The 14,469-nt window shown below is 38.6% G+C and overlaps 1 protein-coding gene across 1 annotated transcript; it reads left to right on the top strand.

Moving 5' to 3' along the window:
- Positions 1-3,730: 3,730 nt before the first annotated feature.
- LOC116532408 (olfactory receptor 1361-like) lies at positions 3,731-5,039 on the top strand. Its single transcript, XM_032251544.1, has one exon. The coding sequence runs from the start codon at positions 4,053-4,055 to the stop codon at positions 5,034-5,036; it is 984 nt and encodes a 327-aa protein (XP_032107435.1). The 5' UTR covers positions 3,731-4,052; the 3' UTR covers positions 5,037-5,039.
- Positions 5,040-14,469: the final 9,430 nt, after the last annotated feature.

Genomic DNA, 14,469 nt, shown 5'->3' with positions numbered 1-14,469 from the left:
ACATCCTTCTCTCTTCCCCATCTCAAGACTCAGACTTGTTCATTCTTCTCTAGAAAGAGATAGATTTAGGGCTATTTAATTGACTGTTAGCATCCCAGAGAAAAGTCCTCATTTTTGTTTGGACAAGTAGCATAAAGACAAGCTACCCATATAACTACATAGTAGGCTTTTCTGTTCCCCCGGGAGAGTGTAGTAGTGTGGACCCATATATACAAACGCAATAGCATAAGAAATTGATACTTGCTACTTAAAACAGGCAACCCTAAGGTATCAGATCTGATAAACCAGCAGCATAAAAGAGAAAAGCCAGTATAAGAAAAAACTGAATATAAAAAATAAAATACTGAATAACTGACTCCAGAAGAAATGTCATTCATTCAAGTTACAAAAAACAAACAAAAAATAAAGAGCTCATGGACATGAAACATGATTGCAAGAATAATAGAAACATTAATTATGAATTATTAATGTCCCAGGACATAGACTAGAAAGACAAAGAGATAGAAAATACTAAAAAAAAAAAAAAAAAAAAGGGATTAATTAGAGAGGTGTGGCATCCAATTAGAAAGAGTTTCATAAAAATGCTGGGGAGAAAATTAGGGGAATAGACAATTAAAGAAACTATACAAGAAAATTTCTCTGAGCTGAAGGGGGCATATACCTTCAAATTCAAAGGATCTCCTAAGTTTATTACAGAATTAATAAAAAAAATCTACATGCAGTAACATCCTTATAAAATTTAGGGATAGGAAGAATAATGATCTTAAAAAATTACCAGGAAGAAAATACCAGAAAAGGAACAGGAGTCAGACTGGTTGCAGACTTCTCATCAGCAATGTTAGATGATATGGAACAAAGAACTAATACCTTCAGCAATCAGGTATGAATGTAAAATGAAAATACTTTCTGACCTGCAAAGACCGAGAAAGCTTACTGCCAATTATTACATGATTTGGTAGATACTTGCATCTGTACAAAAAAATGTGAGAGTTGCTTTTGCTTCACATCCTCACCAAAACTTCTTGTCTTTTGTCTTTTTGATATAAGCCACCCTGACAGGTATGAGGTGATTTCTCACTGTGACTTTTATTTGCATTGTTATGATAAGTAGTGATGTTCAGCTTTTTTTCCATATACCTGATGGCCATTTGTCTGTCTTCATTGGAGATATGTCTATTTAGGTCTTTTGCTCATTTTTCAACTGGGTTGTTTGTTTTCATTTGCTTGCTACTTAATCGTTACATATTTTAGATATTAACCCCTTATCAGATTTATAGTTTGCAAACATTTCCTTCCATTCTGTAGGCTTTTTACTCTTACACAGTGTTAAACAATTACATACTTTGTAGATAGTAGAAATAAGGTCATGGGAGCTATTGTATAGCATGGTGACTGTAGTTAATGACAATGTGGTATCTCCTTGAAAAATACAAAAAGAGTGGATGTTAAATGTTCACACCACAAAGATAAAAACTGTATGAGGTAATACATTTGTTCATTAGCTATATTTAACTATTCCACAGTATATATACATTTTAAAACATTATGCTGTACACAATATATAATACATTTTTTAAAAAATGTGGTGTGAAAATCAGGAGGAGACAAAGCCATAGATATAGTGGAAAAATATCCATCATCCTACATAAATCCCAAGATGCCGATAGAACAATCCATCAATATTGAGAGAGAATGTGAGTGCACTCAAAGTAAAAATGTCTTCAAGGAGAAAAAAAAAAAAAAAAAGAACTCAACGTGGTACTAGTTATCTATTACTGCAAAACTAATCACCACTAACTCAGTAGCTTAAAACAGCACACCCTTACTACTACACAGAAATCCAGGAATAGTTTAACTGAATTCTCTGTCTCAGAGTCTCACTCAAGGTTGCAATCAAAATGTTGGGTGAGGGCTGGCGTCTTAGCTGACAGCTCAGTGCAGGAAGGATCTACTTCCAAGCTCACATGATTGTTGGCAGAATTTAGTTCCTTGAGGAATATTGTACCGAGGGCCTCAGTTACTAGTGGGCTGTTTGCTAAAGGCTTTGTTTAGTGCTTTGGCACTGGGACCTAAACAACATGGCAGCACGCTTCATAAAGTGTTCAAGACAAGAAGACAATAAAGAGAGTCTGTTAGCAAGATAGAAATTACAATGCTGTGTAATTTAGTCACGGCTATGACATCTTTGCCATATTCAATTGATTAGAAGCATATCACTAGGTAGGCCCACACTCAAGGGGAGGAGATAAACACATGGGCATACTACCAGGGCATGGGATTCATTGGATGCTATCAGAGTTTTCCTGCCATATAAGCAAAAGATAGAATGCCTAATGATGGAGATAGCAAAAAATTTGTAAGAAATTGGAAGTCTACGAAGGCAGTATTATTTAGAAGAGCTGATGAAGGATTAGATCAGAACACTCATTTAATATGAATGGTCTCCTTTTATGAGATATAAATGCAACCATAGCACATCATTTGGTGCTGTAGTGGATGATATTTACATAGTTATAATAATATAAATGTTATTTATGAATTTTTAACTTTATCTGGAAGACTTAACTATGGCTATAACTCAGAACTTACATGTTTTCAATCTTGACAATACACAAAGTGAAGGTATGGCTCTCTGAAGTTTGGGCAGAGTAAGAGGGATGGGGGGGGAAAGAGAAGTTGAGTCTAAATTTGGTGGAACAAGAAATGTTGACTTAAGTAAACACTTAAAAGCAGAAAAGTGACTAACAGAACTAAAATCATCAAAATTTGGGGAAAGGAGGAGATAATAGTGAAGATAATGAAATCAAGGTAAAACTTCATCTAAGTAGACAGCCAAAAGATTTTTTTTTTCTTTTGAGATGGAGTTTCACTGTTGTTGCCCAGGCTGGAGTGCAATGGGGCCATCTCAGCTCACTGCAGTCTCTGCCTTCCAGGTTCAAGCGATTCTCCTGCCTCAGCCTCCCGAGTAGCTGGGATTGCAGGCATGTGCCACCAGGCCCAGCTAATTTTGTATTTTTAGCAGAGACAGGGATTCACCACGTTGCTCAGGCTGGTCTTGAACTCCTGACCTTAGGTGATCCGCTTGCCTCAACCTCCCAAAGTTCTGTAATTATAAGCATGAGCCACCACCCGTGGCCCCAAAATATATCTTAAATTGAAAAAAAAACCATTAACATAGATGCATAAGCAAGTAGCATATTATTTAGAGGCACAGAAGTATGCACCACCAGAAGGGTTACAACTAAACATGGTGGTTGGCAAACTAAGGTAAGAAACCTCTGCTTGTTATTACATATCCTCCTATACTTATACTCTGCTATTGTAATATTATTTTTCTCACATTCATATAGAAATATAGTTTATAAAATCTCTTTATTTGTACAGCAGTCTCAAAATTACCTGTGAACTGCGTGTGGTGGCTCACGTTTGTAAACACAGCACTATGGGAGGCCAAGGCAGGTGGATCATCTGAGGTCAGGAGTTCGAGACCAGCTGGCCAACATGATGAAACCCCATCTCTACTAAAATACAAAAATTAGCTGGGCACGGTGAGGCACGCCTGTAATTCCAGCGACTTGGGAGGCTGAGACATGAGAATCGCTTGAACGCAGGAGGTAGAAGTTGTAGTGAGCCGAGAGTGTGCTACAGCATTCCAGCCTGGACAACAGAGTGAGACTCTGTCTCAAAAAAATAAAAATTAAAAAAAGTTACCTGTTGATCTGCTTAGGGAAAAACATGAACTAAAAAGACATGACAATCTGATCTACTGGAAGATTATATTAATCACTGAAAGTTAATTATTAGTAAAATCAGTGATTATATTAATCATTTCTACTCTCAACCCAGATAAGTTTAGTAGAGTTACCAGAACAAGAGCACCCCTACCAAAAGAATGAAATTGAGCTGCTTGACACACACAGTTAGGACCAGATCTTCACTCCAGTGGCTACTCTAAGATGCAGAGACTCTGAGGTCAGGTTGAGCCTCAACACCTTTCTCTTCCTTTTCCAACTGTGATCCTCCCTTTTTGCAAGTGACACAGACCATGTCTTATGGCCACTAGAAATAGGACAGAAGTGACTGAATTTGTCTTACTGGGCTTGTCCAGCTGGCCAGGGATGCAGCCAGTTATTTTTGGTATTATCCTTGTCATGTACCTGGTTGCAGTTATGGGCAATGCCCTTTTAGTCACTGTTGCTCGATCAGACCCCAAGCTTCAGACTCCCATGTATTTCCTGCTCAGCCAGCTTTCCTTTATTGACATTTTTCTGACAACCATCACTGTTCCTCAGATGCTGGTGCACACACTGTCTGTGAATCAGACTATCTCCTTTAACTGCTGCATAATCCAGCTATTCTTCTTCATGGCTGTGGGCAGCATGGAAGGCCACTTGCTGGCTGCCATGGCATATGATCGCTATGTTGCCATCTGTGATCCCTTAAGATACTCTGCCATCGTCAGCCATCGCCTCTGTCTGCGCATAACATTGACCTCATGGGTGGTTGTCAGCCTCAACAGCCTCCTTTACAGTGTGTTGGTAAGTCGCTTAACTTTCTGCGGCAACCAGGTCACCCACTTCTTCTGTGATATTACTCCCCTGCTGCAGCTCTCCTGTACCCGACCAGTGGTCAATGAAATGCTGATATTCACTGAGGGTGTAGCTGTGGTGGTCAGCCCCTTCTTCTTCATTTTGGGTTCTTATGCCTGCATTGGTGTTGCAATGGCCCACATGCACTCAGTTGCTGCCCTGCGCAAAGCTCTGTCCACTTGTGGCTCCCACATCCTGGTTGTGCTGCTCCTGTATGGCTCTGTGATCCACATGTACCTCCGACCATCCTCCAGCTACAACTTGTACCAGGATCGCCAAGTAGCCGTCTTCTATACAGTAGTTACCCCTATGCTAAATCCACTAATCTACAGCCTCAGGAACCAGGAGGTTAAAGGAGCTCTTCTAAGGCTTTTTAGGAAGCTCTGCATCTCAGAAAACTTTCAACCTTGTTCCCAGGCAAGCAGGGAATGGCGGCACATCTCCTAATGTCTAGGAGTTAAGATCTAGCCTGAAAATGCCTCAAATAGATGGGGTATTACCCTTAAAAATTGATGTGAGTCACATTTCTGGTTAAATCCCTTTCGGTTGGATTTGGGGAAGAAGCAAGATAAATGGTTCAGCTTCCTGCTGTCTGATGTAGAATCTCGTAACATCAAAACTGAATGTGTGTGTGTATGTATGTGTGTATATATATACATATATATATATGTGTATATATATATATATATATATATGTAAAATTGTACTTTAGGTTCTGGGGCACATGTGCAACAATCATGCAGGATTGTTGTATAGATACACACATGGCAATGTGGTTTTCTGCCTCCATTCCCCCATCACCTACATCTGGCATTTCTCCCCATGTTGTCCCTCCCCGACCTCCGCAATCCCCCGCTGTCCCTCCCTTGGCCCCCTCAACAGATCCCAGTGTTTGATGCACCCCTCCCTGTGTCCATGTGTTCTCATTGTTCAACACCCACCTATGAGTGAGAACATGCGGTGTTTGATTTTCTGTTCTTGTGTTAGTTTACTGAGAATGATGGTTTCCAGATTCATCCATGTCCCTACAAAGGACACAAACTCATTATTACTGAAAAGTTATTTTTAAATCACCAAGCCTAAACCTCTAATCTTTAGGTCCAATATGGAGCATGGATGACTACTAAGCAAAATGATAAGAAATCATTACGGTTTGCTTAGCTTTGATCATTTTAGTAATGGCAGGGCATGCACTATCTTCCAGAGAGAAGTCAAAGTGAGTTACAATACCGTTACACAGATGAGTGAGTTCTGAATAAATCATGGAATAGCCTAAGCCTCTCTTAAAATTATAATGTTTTTAGTCTTGTATTTCACCAATGTCTTACTCACAGTAATAGTAATCAGCTCAATATTTCTAGTGACTGAATTATTTCATCTGTATCTTTTTGTCATCCCAGGAAAGATAGCATAGGTTACTAATAATAGAGACTGAAGAAGAGTCTGCACAGTGGCGCTAATATGAGGAGCAGGTAGTCAGATTAGAGTTGCATAGGAGGTCAAACTGTTTGAATGTACTGATGTTTTAGACATAATGTGTAAGGGGAAAAGAATAATCAATGCATTGTGAAAACATGTGGAATCATGTTTTTATGCCATTTCTTTATATATGGAAGACTGTGGATGGTAGAGAATGTACAGATTTGGTTGAGGGGAAAATTTAATAACTCTCTGTTGGCCATGTTAATTTTTTGATATGTATTAGATATCTAAATGGAAATGTTTTCTAGATAGTTCAACACAATCCTTGAGGCTCATGGAGAGGCCCTGTCAGAATATAGAAATGTCAGAGGCAGCAAAAGGTTGACAGTCCTTGAAGCCATGGAACTGGATAAAATCAGCTAGTAAGGGAATATAGAAAAGAGAAGAAAACTATAGGCAGAGCCCTGAGATGAGTAAGCATGCCAACATTCAGAGATCTAGAAGAGGAGATAGCAAAGAAAACTTGAGATGTATCCAATGGTAGGAAGAAAGAAGGTAAGTCTGGCAAGTCTGAATTCTAAAAAAGAGTATTTCCAGGGTGGAGGACTGGTCATTCTATCACGTATAGTTGCAAGGTCATTAATGAGAACAGATAATTAATTAGTAGGTTTGGCAAAATGTAAATTATGGAAACTTTGATAAGAACAGTTAAGTATTAGGAGAAATACTGCAATTATAGTCATTTTGTGATAAAATTGCAAAAGAGGAAGTAGTGGTTGTGATAATAGACACTTTTTAAAAATAATACTTTAAGTTCTGGGATACATGTACAGAATGTGTAGATTTGTTACATAGGTATACATGTGCCATGGTGATTTTCTGCATCCATCAATCTGTCATCTACATTAGGTGTTTTTCCTAATGCTATTTCTCTCCTAGTCCCCCAAGCCCCATAGGGCCCCGGTGTGTGATGTTCCCCTCCCTGTGTTGTCATTGTTCAACTCCCACTTATGAGTGAGAACATGCAGTGTTTGGTTTTCTGTTCTTGTGTTAGTTTGCTGAAAATGATGGTTTCCAGCTTCCTCCATCCCTGCAAAGGACATTAACTCATCCCTTTTTATGGCTGCATAGTATTCCCCAGCGTATATGTGCCACATTTTCTTTATCCAGTCTATTATTGTTGGGCATTTGGGTTGGTTCCAAGTCTTTGCTATTGTGAATAGTGCTGCAATAAACATACATGTGCATGTGTCTTTATAGTGGAATGATTTATAATCCTTTGGCTATATATCCAGTAATGGGCTTGGATTCGACATACATAAATCCCTGGGTTCAACATACATAATAGATGTTATCCATCACATAAACAGAATCAATGACAAAAACCACATGATTATCTCAATAGATGCAGAAAAAGCCTTCAATAAAATTCAACACCCCTTATGCTAAAATCACTCAATAAACTAGGTATTGATGGAATGTATCTCAAAATAATAAGAGCTATTTATGACAAACCCACAATATCATACTTAATGGGAAAAAGCTGGAAGCATTCCCTTTGAAAACCAACACAACACAAGGATGCCCTCTCTTAGCACTCCTATTCAACATAGTATTGGAAGTTCTGGCCAGGGCAATCAGGCAAGAGAAAGATAAAAGGTATTCATATAGGAAGAGAGGAAGTCAAATTATCTCTGTTTGTAGATAACATGATTGTATATTTAGAAAACCCCATTGTCTGAGCCCCAAAACTCCTTAAGCTGATAGGCAACTTCAGCAAAGTCTCAGGATACAAAATCAATGTGCAAAAATCACAAGCATTCCTATACACTAATAATAGACAAACAGAGAGCCCAATCTTGAGTGAACTCCCATTCACAATTGCTACAAAGAGAATAAAATACCTAGGAATCCATCTTACAAGGGATGTGAAGGACCTCTTCAAAGACAGCTACAAACCACTGCTCAAGGAAAATAAGAGAGGACACAAACAAACGGAAAAACATTACATCCTCATGGATAGGAAGGATCAAAATCATGAAAATGGCCATACTGCCCAAGGTAATTTATAAATTCAATGCTATTCCCATCAAACTACCATTGACTTGCTTCATAGAATTAGAAAAAAATACTTTAAATTTCATATGGAATGAAAAAAGAACCCATAAAGCCAAGACAATCCGAAGCAAAAAGAACAAAGCTGGAGGCATCACGCTATCTGACTTCAAACTATACTACAATGCTACAGTAACCAAAACAGCATGGTACTGGTACCAAAACAGATATATAGACTAATGAAACAGAACAGATGCCTCAGAAATAACACCACATATCTACTACCATCTGATCTTTGACAAACCTGACAAAAACAAGCAATGGGGAAAGGATTCCCTATTTAATGAATGGTGTTGGGAAAACTGGCTAGCCATATGCAGAACACCAAAACTGGATCCCTTCTTTACACCTTATACAAAAATTAACTTTAGATGGATTAAAGACTTAAACTTAAGACCTAAACCCATAAAAATCCTAGAAGAATCTCTGGGACACAGCAACAGCATTCAGGACATAGGCATGTTTAAAGAGTTCATAACTAAAACACCAAAAGCAATGGCAAGAAAAGCCAAAATTGACAAATGGGATCTAATTAAAATAAAGAGCTTCTGCCCAGCCAAAGAAACTATCATGAGAGTGAACAGGCAGCCTACAGAATAGGAGAAAATTTTTGCAATCTCTCCATCTGACAAAGGACTAATATCCAGAATCTACTAGCAACCTAAACAAGTGTACAAGAAGAAAACAAAGAACCCCATCAAAAAGTGGGCAAAGGATACAAATAGACACTTTTCAAAAGAAGGCATTTACGCGGCCAAGAAACATATTTTAAAAAGCTCATAATCACTGGTCATTAGAGAAATGCAAATTAAAACCACAATGAGATACCATCTCATGCCAGTTAGAATGGTGATCATTAAAATGTCAGGAGACAAGATGCTGGATAGGATGTGGAGAAATAGGAATGCTTTTCGACTGTTGGTGGGAGTGTAAATTAGCTCAACCATTGTGGGAGAAGACAGTGTGGCAATTCCCCAAGGATCTAGAAATAGAAATACCATTGGATCCAGCAATCCTATTACTGGGTATATATCCAAAGGATTATAAATCATTCTACTATAAAGACACATGCACACGTATGTTTATTGCAGCACTATTCACAATAGCAAAGACTTGGAACCAACCCAAATGCCCAACAATGATAGACTGGATAAAGAAAATGTGACATATGTACACCATGGAATGCTATGTAGCCATAAAAAAGATGAGTTCATGTCCTTTGTAGGGACCTGAATGAAGCTGGAAACCATCATTTTCAGCAAACTAACACAGGAACAGAAAACCAAACACAGCATGTCCTCACTCATAAGTGGAAGTTGAACAATGAGAACATATGGGAACAAGGAGGGGAACATCACACATGGGGGCCTGTTGGTGGCAGTGAGGGACAAGAGGAGGGATAGCATTAGGAGAAATACCTAATATAGATGACGAGTTGATGTGTCCAGCAAACCACCATGGCACATGTACACCTATGTAACAAACCTGCATATTCTGCATATGTATCTGAGAACTTAAAGTATAATAATAATAATGAAAAGTAAAAAGTTGTCACTACAAAATTTTATTGGCTGGATTCTTATATCAGCTCTATCTAGCAACAGTAATCTTGTTCCAGGAAGTCTTGTGAGAAAGGCTAAGAAGACTTTAGTTCCAGGTAACAACTATTTACTGAATTTGCCAAATTAGTGGCCAGCATAAATTATGAGATGCTATCAACTTGTTGATGTCACCAATTTTATACTACTCCTTCTAAGGCCAACATGGTGGCTCATGCCTGTAATCCCAGCACTTTGGGAGGCTGAGGTGGATGGAAAAAAAAATAAAAAATAAAATGTGTTATATACACATGATGGAATATTCTTCATCTTTAAGAATGAAGGAAATTTTGTGATATGTGATAACATTGATATAACTTGAGGGTATCATGCTAAATGAAATAAGACCTTCACAGAAAGACAAATGCTGCACAATTTCACTCGTATGTGAACTCTAACAAAGTTGAACTTATAGAAGCACAGAGTGGAACAGTGGTTGCTAGAGGTTAGGGGAAAAATAAAAAAGGAGGAGTTATTAATCAGTAGGTATAAGGGACTTATTTATTCTTGAATACGAGTATAAAATCAGTGTTTAAGTGAAGAAGGGTATAAATTAATATGACACACATTTCACCCCTAGGTTCATTTTGTGATCTGTCTGTGTTCTGTAGCTCTGTGCCAGCAGGTTGTACTTAGCTTGTCCTTGAAACAGTGGCTACAACATCAGAGCTTAGGTTGGTGCAGAAATAGATAAGAAAAATATATGAAGGAAAAGAGAGAAGGTAGACTGAGAATCTGTACAGATAGACATTGAGAGATAAACTATCTTTTTAAAAAACTGAATATCTGAAGAAGTGTTTTGCTTTTGAAAGCTTGGACTTTGGTGTTACACTGATCCTGGCTGTCTAGCACAGGTGGCGGCTCCCTTCTGAAAGGTCCTCCAGGTCCAAGCTCCTCCACTGCCATTCCTTGTTTGTATGGTTGAACCTGGTTTATCAAGACCATATCATATAAAAACCTGAGGAAGAGGAAGTAATTATAGGGAAAACAAATTTCCTTTTAAGCAAGTGAAATGAAGGTTACTTTCATACCCATGCCCCTGGTGGAAACTTAGTCACATGACCACATCTGGCTTCAACAGAGGGTGAGAAATAAAGTCTAGATGTGTCCAGTTTACACCTTGAGAATCTTATACTTGACAAAGGAGGAACAAATAGATAATGGGAGGAGGAATAATTAGATGATGGGAACAATTTAAAGTCTTTGCAAGAAACCTTTCTACTTTTAGCCAAGGCAGGGTATTCCTTTCTGTCACCACTGAGTCTCTGAACTACTCAGCTTTGCGTGCTCTCTCTGAATAACCTCCAACTCCGGGCTCTGTGGTTTTTCAGACCCTTTTCTGGTTATTCTTCACAGAAGTCTTTCTGTAGGTCAGATGACCCCCCCCCCCTTTCTTAATGCTGCCATATTGCTGTAAGCTCTCTCTAGAACCTTGATACTCAAAGTGTGGTCCATGGACTAGCAGCATCAGCATTGCCTGGGAGCTTTATATAAATGCCCAGTCTCAGCCTCCCACCCTTTCCTAGATAACTGATCAAAATATGTAGTTTAAAATGACCCCCCTCTGACTTATGCCCACATTAAAATCTGAAAAGCATTGTTTTTAGATGATACAAATCTCAGGATGCTTTAAAAATGTTTAATTAATTAAAATTGGGCTGATTGATCTCCACCTCCCCCAACATGCTGAAAGTGGCACAGGAGGGTACTCACTTTTCCATTTTTCACTGAGGCATGAATGATGCTGCTCCAAATAACAACTTTATCTGTGGAAATATCTACCCTTAGTTTGGAAGAATGTAGAGGAGGATATTCATACCACCCAGAACTGACCAGCATCACTAGCTACACAAAGAAATAACCCACTGTCCTCATCTGCTTCCAGTCTTTTTAACTGACTCCACCTGATTCTGATTATTAACCATTGCTATGATATGAATATGTCCCATAAAATTCATGTGTTGGAAACTTAATCCCTAATGCAACAGTGTTGGGAGGTGGGGCTTTTTGGGAAATGTTTAGGTCATGAGGACTCTACCCCTATGAGTAGATTAATTCCATTATAAAAGGGCTTGACAAAGAGAGCTCATCCTTTTTTTCTCCATTCATTCTCTTCTGCTGAGTGAGAACACAGTGTTCCTCTTCTCCAGAGGATGCAGCATTAAGGCACCATCTTGGAAACAGAGAACAGCCCCTACCAGAAAGCCAAACCTGCTGATATCTATATCTTGCACTTTACAGCCTCCAGAATTGTGAGAATTAAATTTCTGTTTCTTATAAATTACCCAGCAAACTACAGATTCAATGCTATTCCTAACAAAGGACCAACTGCATTTTTCACAGATTTACAAAAAATTATTCTAAAATTAATATGGAACAAAAGAAGAGCAAATAGCTGAAGCAGTCTTAAGCAAAAGGAACTGGAGGTATCACATTACTAATTCCAAGCTATTCTACAAGATTACAGTAACCAAAACCACATAGTACTGGTCCAAAAACACATAGACCAATGAAACAGATTAGAGAACCCACACACCTACAACCATCTGACCTTCAATGAAGTTGATAAAAATAAGCAACTGGGAAAGAATTCCCTATTCAATAAATGGTGCTGGGATAACCGGCTAGCCATATGCAGAGGATTGAACATGGACCCTGACCTTTCACCATATATAAAAATTAATTTGAAATGGATTGAACAGTTCAATGTTAAGACTGCAAACTATAAAAATCCTAGAAGACAACATAGGACATACTCTTCTTGACACTGGCCTTTGGCCAAGTCCCAAAAGCAACTGCAATGAAAACAAAATTAGACAAGTGGGACCTAATTAAATGAAAGAGCTTCTGCATAATAAAAGAAACTATCAACAGAACAGACAACCTACAGAATGAGAGAAGATATTCACAAACTGTGCATTCAACAAAGACCTAATATCCAGAATCTATAGGGAACTTAAATCAACAATCAAAAAACCTAATAACCCCATTTAAAAATGGACAAAGAACATGAACAGACACTTCTCAAAAGAAGTCATGCAAGTGGCTAACAAGCATATGAAAAAAATGCTCCGCATCACTAATCATCAGTGAAATGCAAATCAAAACCATAATAAGATACGATCCCATACCAGTAAGAATAGCTATTATTAAAAACTCAGAAATGTAAATTTGCCCAGCTGCTGTGGAAAGGAGTCTGGAGATTTTAAAAAGAAAACAGAGCTACCATTTGATCCATCAGTCCTATTACTGGGTATGTGCCCAAAGGAATATAAATAGGTCTACCATAAAGACACATGCATGGCAGTACTATTCACAATAGCAAAGACATGGAATCAACCAGTGGATTGGATAAAGAAAAGTGGTATATAGCATTAGAGAAATGCAAATCAAAACCACACTGAGATACCATCTCACGCCAGTTAGAATGGCGATCATTAAAAAATCTGGAGACAACAGATGCTGGAAAGGATGTGGAGAAAGAGGAACACTTTTACACTGTTGGTGGGAGTGTAAATTAGTTCAACCATTGGGGAAGACAGTGTGGTAATTCCTCAAGGATTTAGAAATAGAAATTCCATTTGACCCAGGAATCCCATTACTGGGTATATACCCAAAGGATTATAAATCATTCTATTATAAAGACGCATGCACGCGTATGTTCATTGTGGCACTGTTTACAATAGCAAAGACCTGGAACCACCCCAAATGCCCATAAATAATAGGCTGGATAAAGAAAATGTGACACATATATACCATGGAATACTATGCAGCCATAAAAAAAATGATGAGTTCTTGTCCTTTGTAGAGATATGGATGAATCTGGAAACTGTCACTCTCAGAAAACTGACACAAGAACAGAAAACCAAACACTGTATGTTTTCACTCATAGGTGGGTGATGAACAATAAGAACTTGGGCACAGGGAAGGGAACAACACTCACAGGGCTAGGTGAGGGGGTGGAGGGGAGGGGAGAGGGGGACAGCAGGGGGCAGCGGAAGATGGGGAGGGATAACACCAGGAGAAATGCCTGATGTAGGCGATGGGCTGGAGGGGATGGAGACAGCAAACCACCATGACATGTATGTACCTATGCAACAATCCTGCAGGATGCAGGCTGTGCACATGTACTTCAGAGCCCAAAGTACAGTGAATAAGAATAAGAATAAGAATAAGAATAAGAAGAAGAAGAAGAAGAGGAGGAAGAGGAACAAGAAGAAGAAGGAGGGGGAGGGGGAGAGGGAGGGAGGAGGGAGGAGAAAGAAAGGAAAGAAAGAAAAAGAAGAAAGAAAGAAGAAAGAAATCTGTTACATGTACACCATGGAATACTATGCAGCCACTAAAAAGAATGAAATCCTGTCCTTTGCAGCAACATGGATGGAGCTGGAGGCCATAATCCTAAGCAAATTAATGCAGGAACAGAAAACCAAATACCATATGTTCTCAATTATAACTGGCAGCTAAGCATTGAGCACATAGAGATGTAAATATGGGGACAATAGACACTGGGGATTACTTGACAGTGAAGATGGGGATGGGTTACAAAACTACCTTTTGGGCACCACGCTCACTACCAGAGTGGCAGGATCCATACTTCAAACCTCTATGTCATGCAATATTTTCATTGAACAAATCTGCACATGTACCCCCATATCTAAAATAAAAGTCAAAAAATACTACAATAAAAAAAGTAATACAAATGAGAAAATGAAGAGAAAGATTCATAGAGTAAACACTGTGGCTAC

Source organism: Sapajus apella, unplaced genomic scaffold (assembly GCF_009761245.1).
Source record: "Sapajus apella isolate SASKATOON/1434 unplaced genomic scaffold, GSC_monkey_1.0 scaffold76, whole genome shotgun sequence".
In the NCBI taxonomy this organism is placed as follows: Eukaryota; Metazoa; Chordata; class Mammalia; order Primates; family Cebidae; genus Sapajus; species Sapajus apella.
Note: the sequence above shows the minus strand (reverse complement) of the source record. Positions and strands in the feature narration are given on the sequence as shown.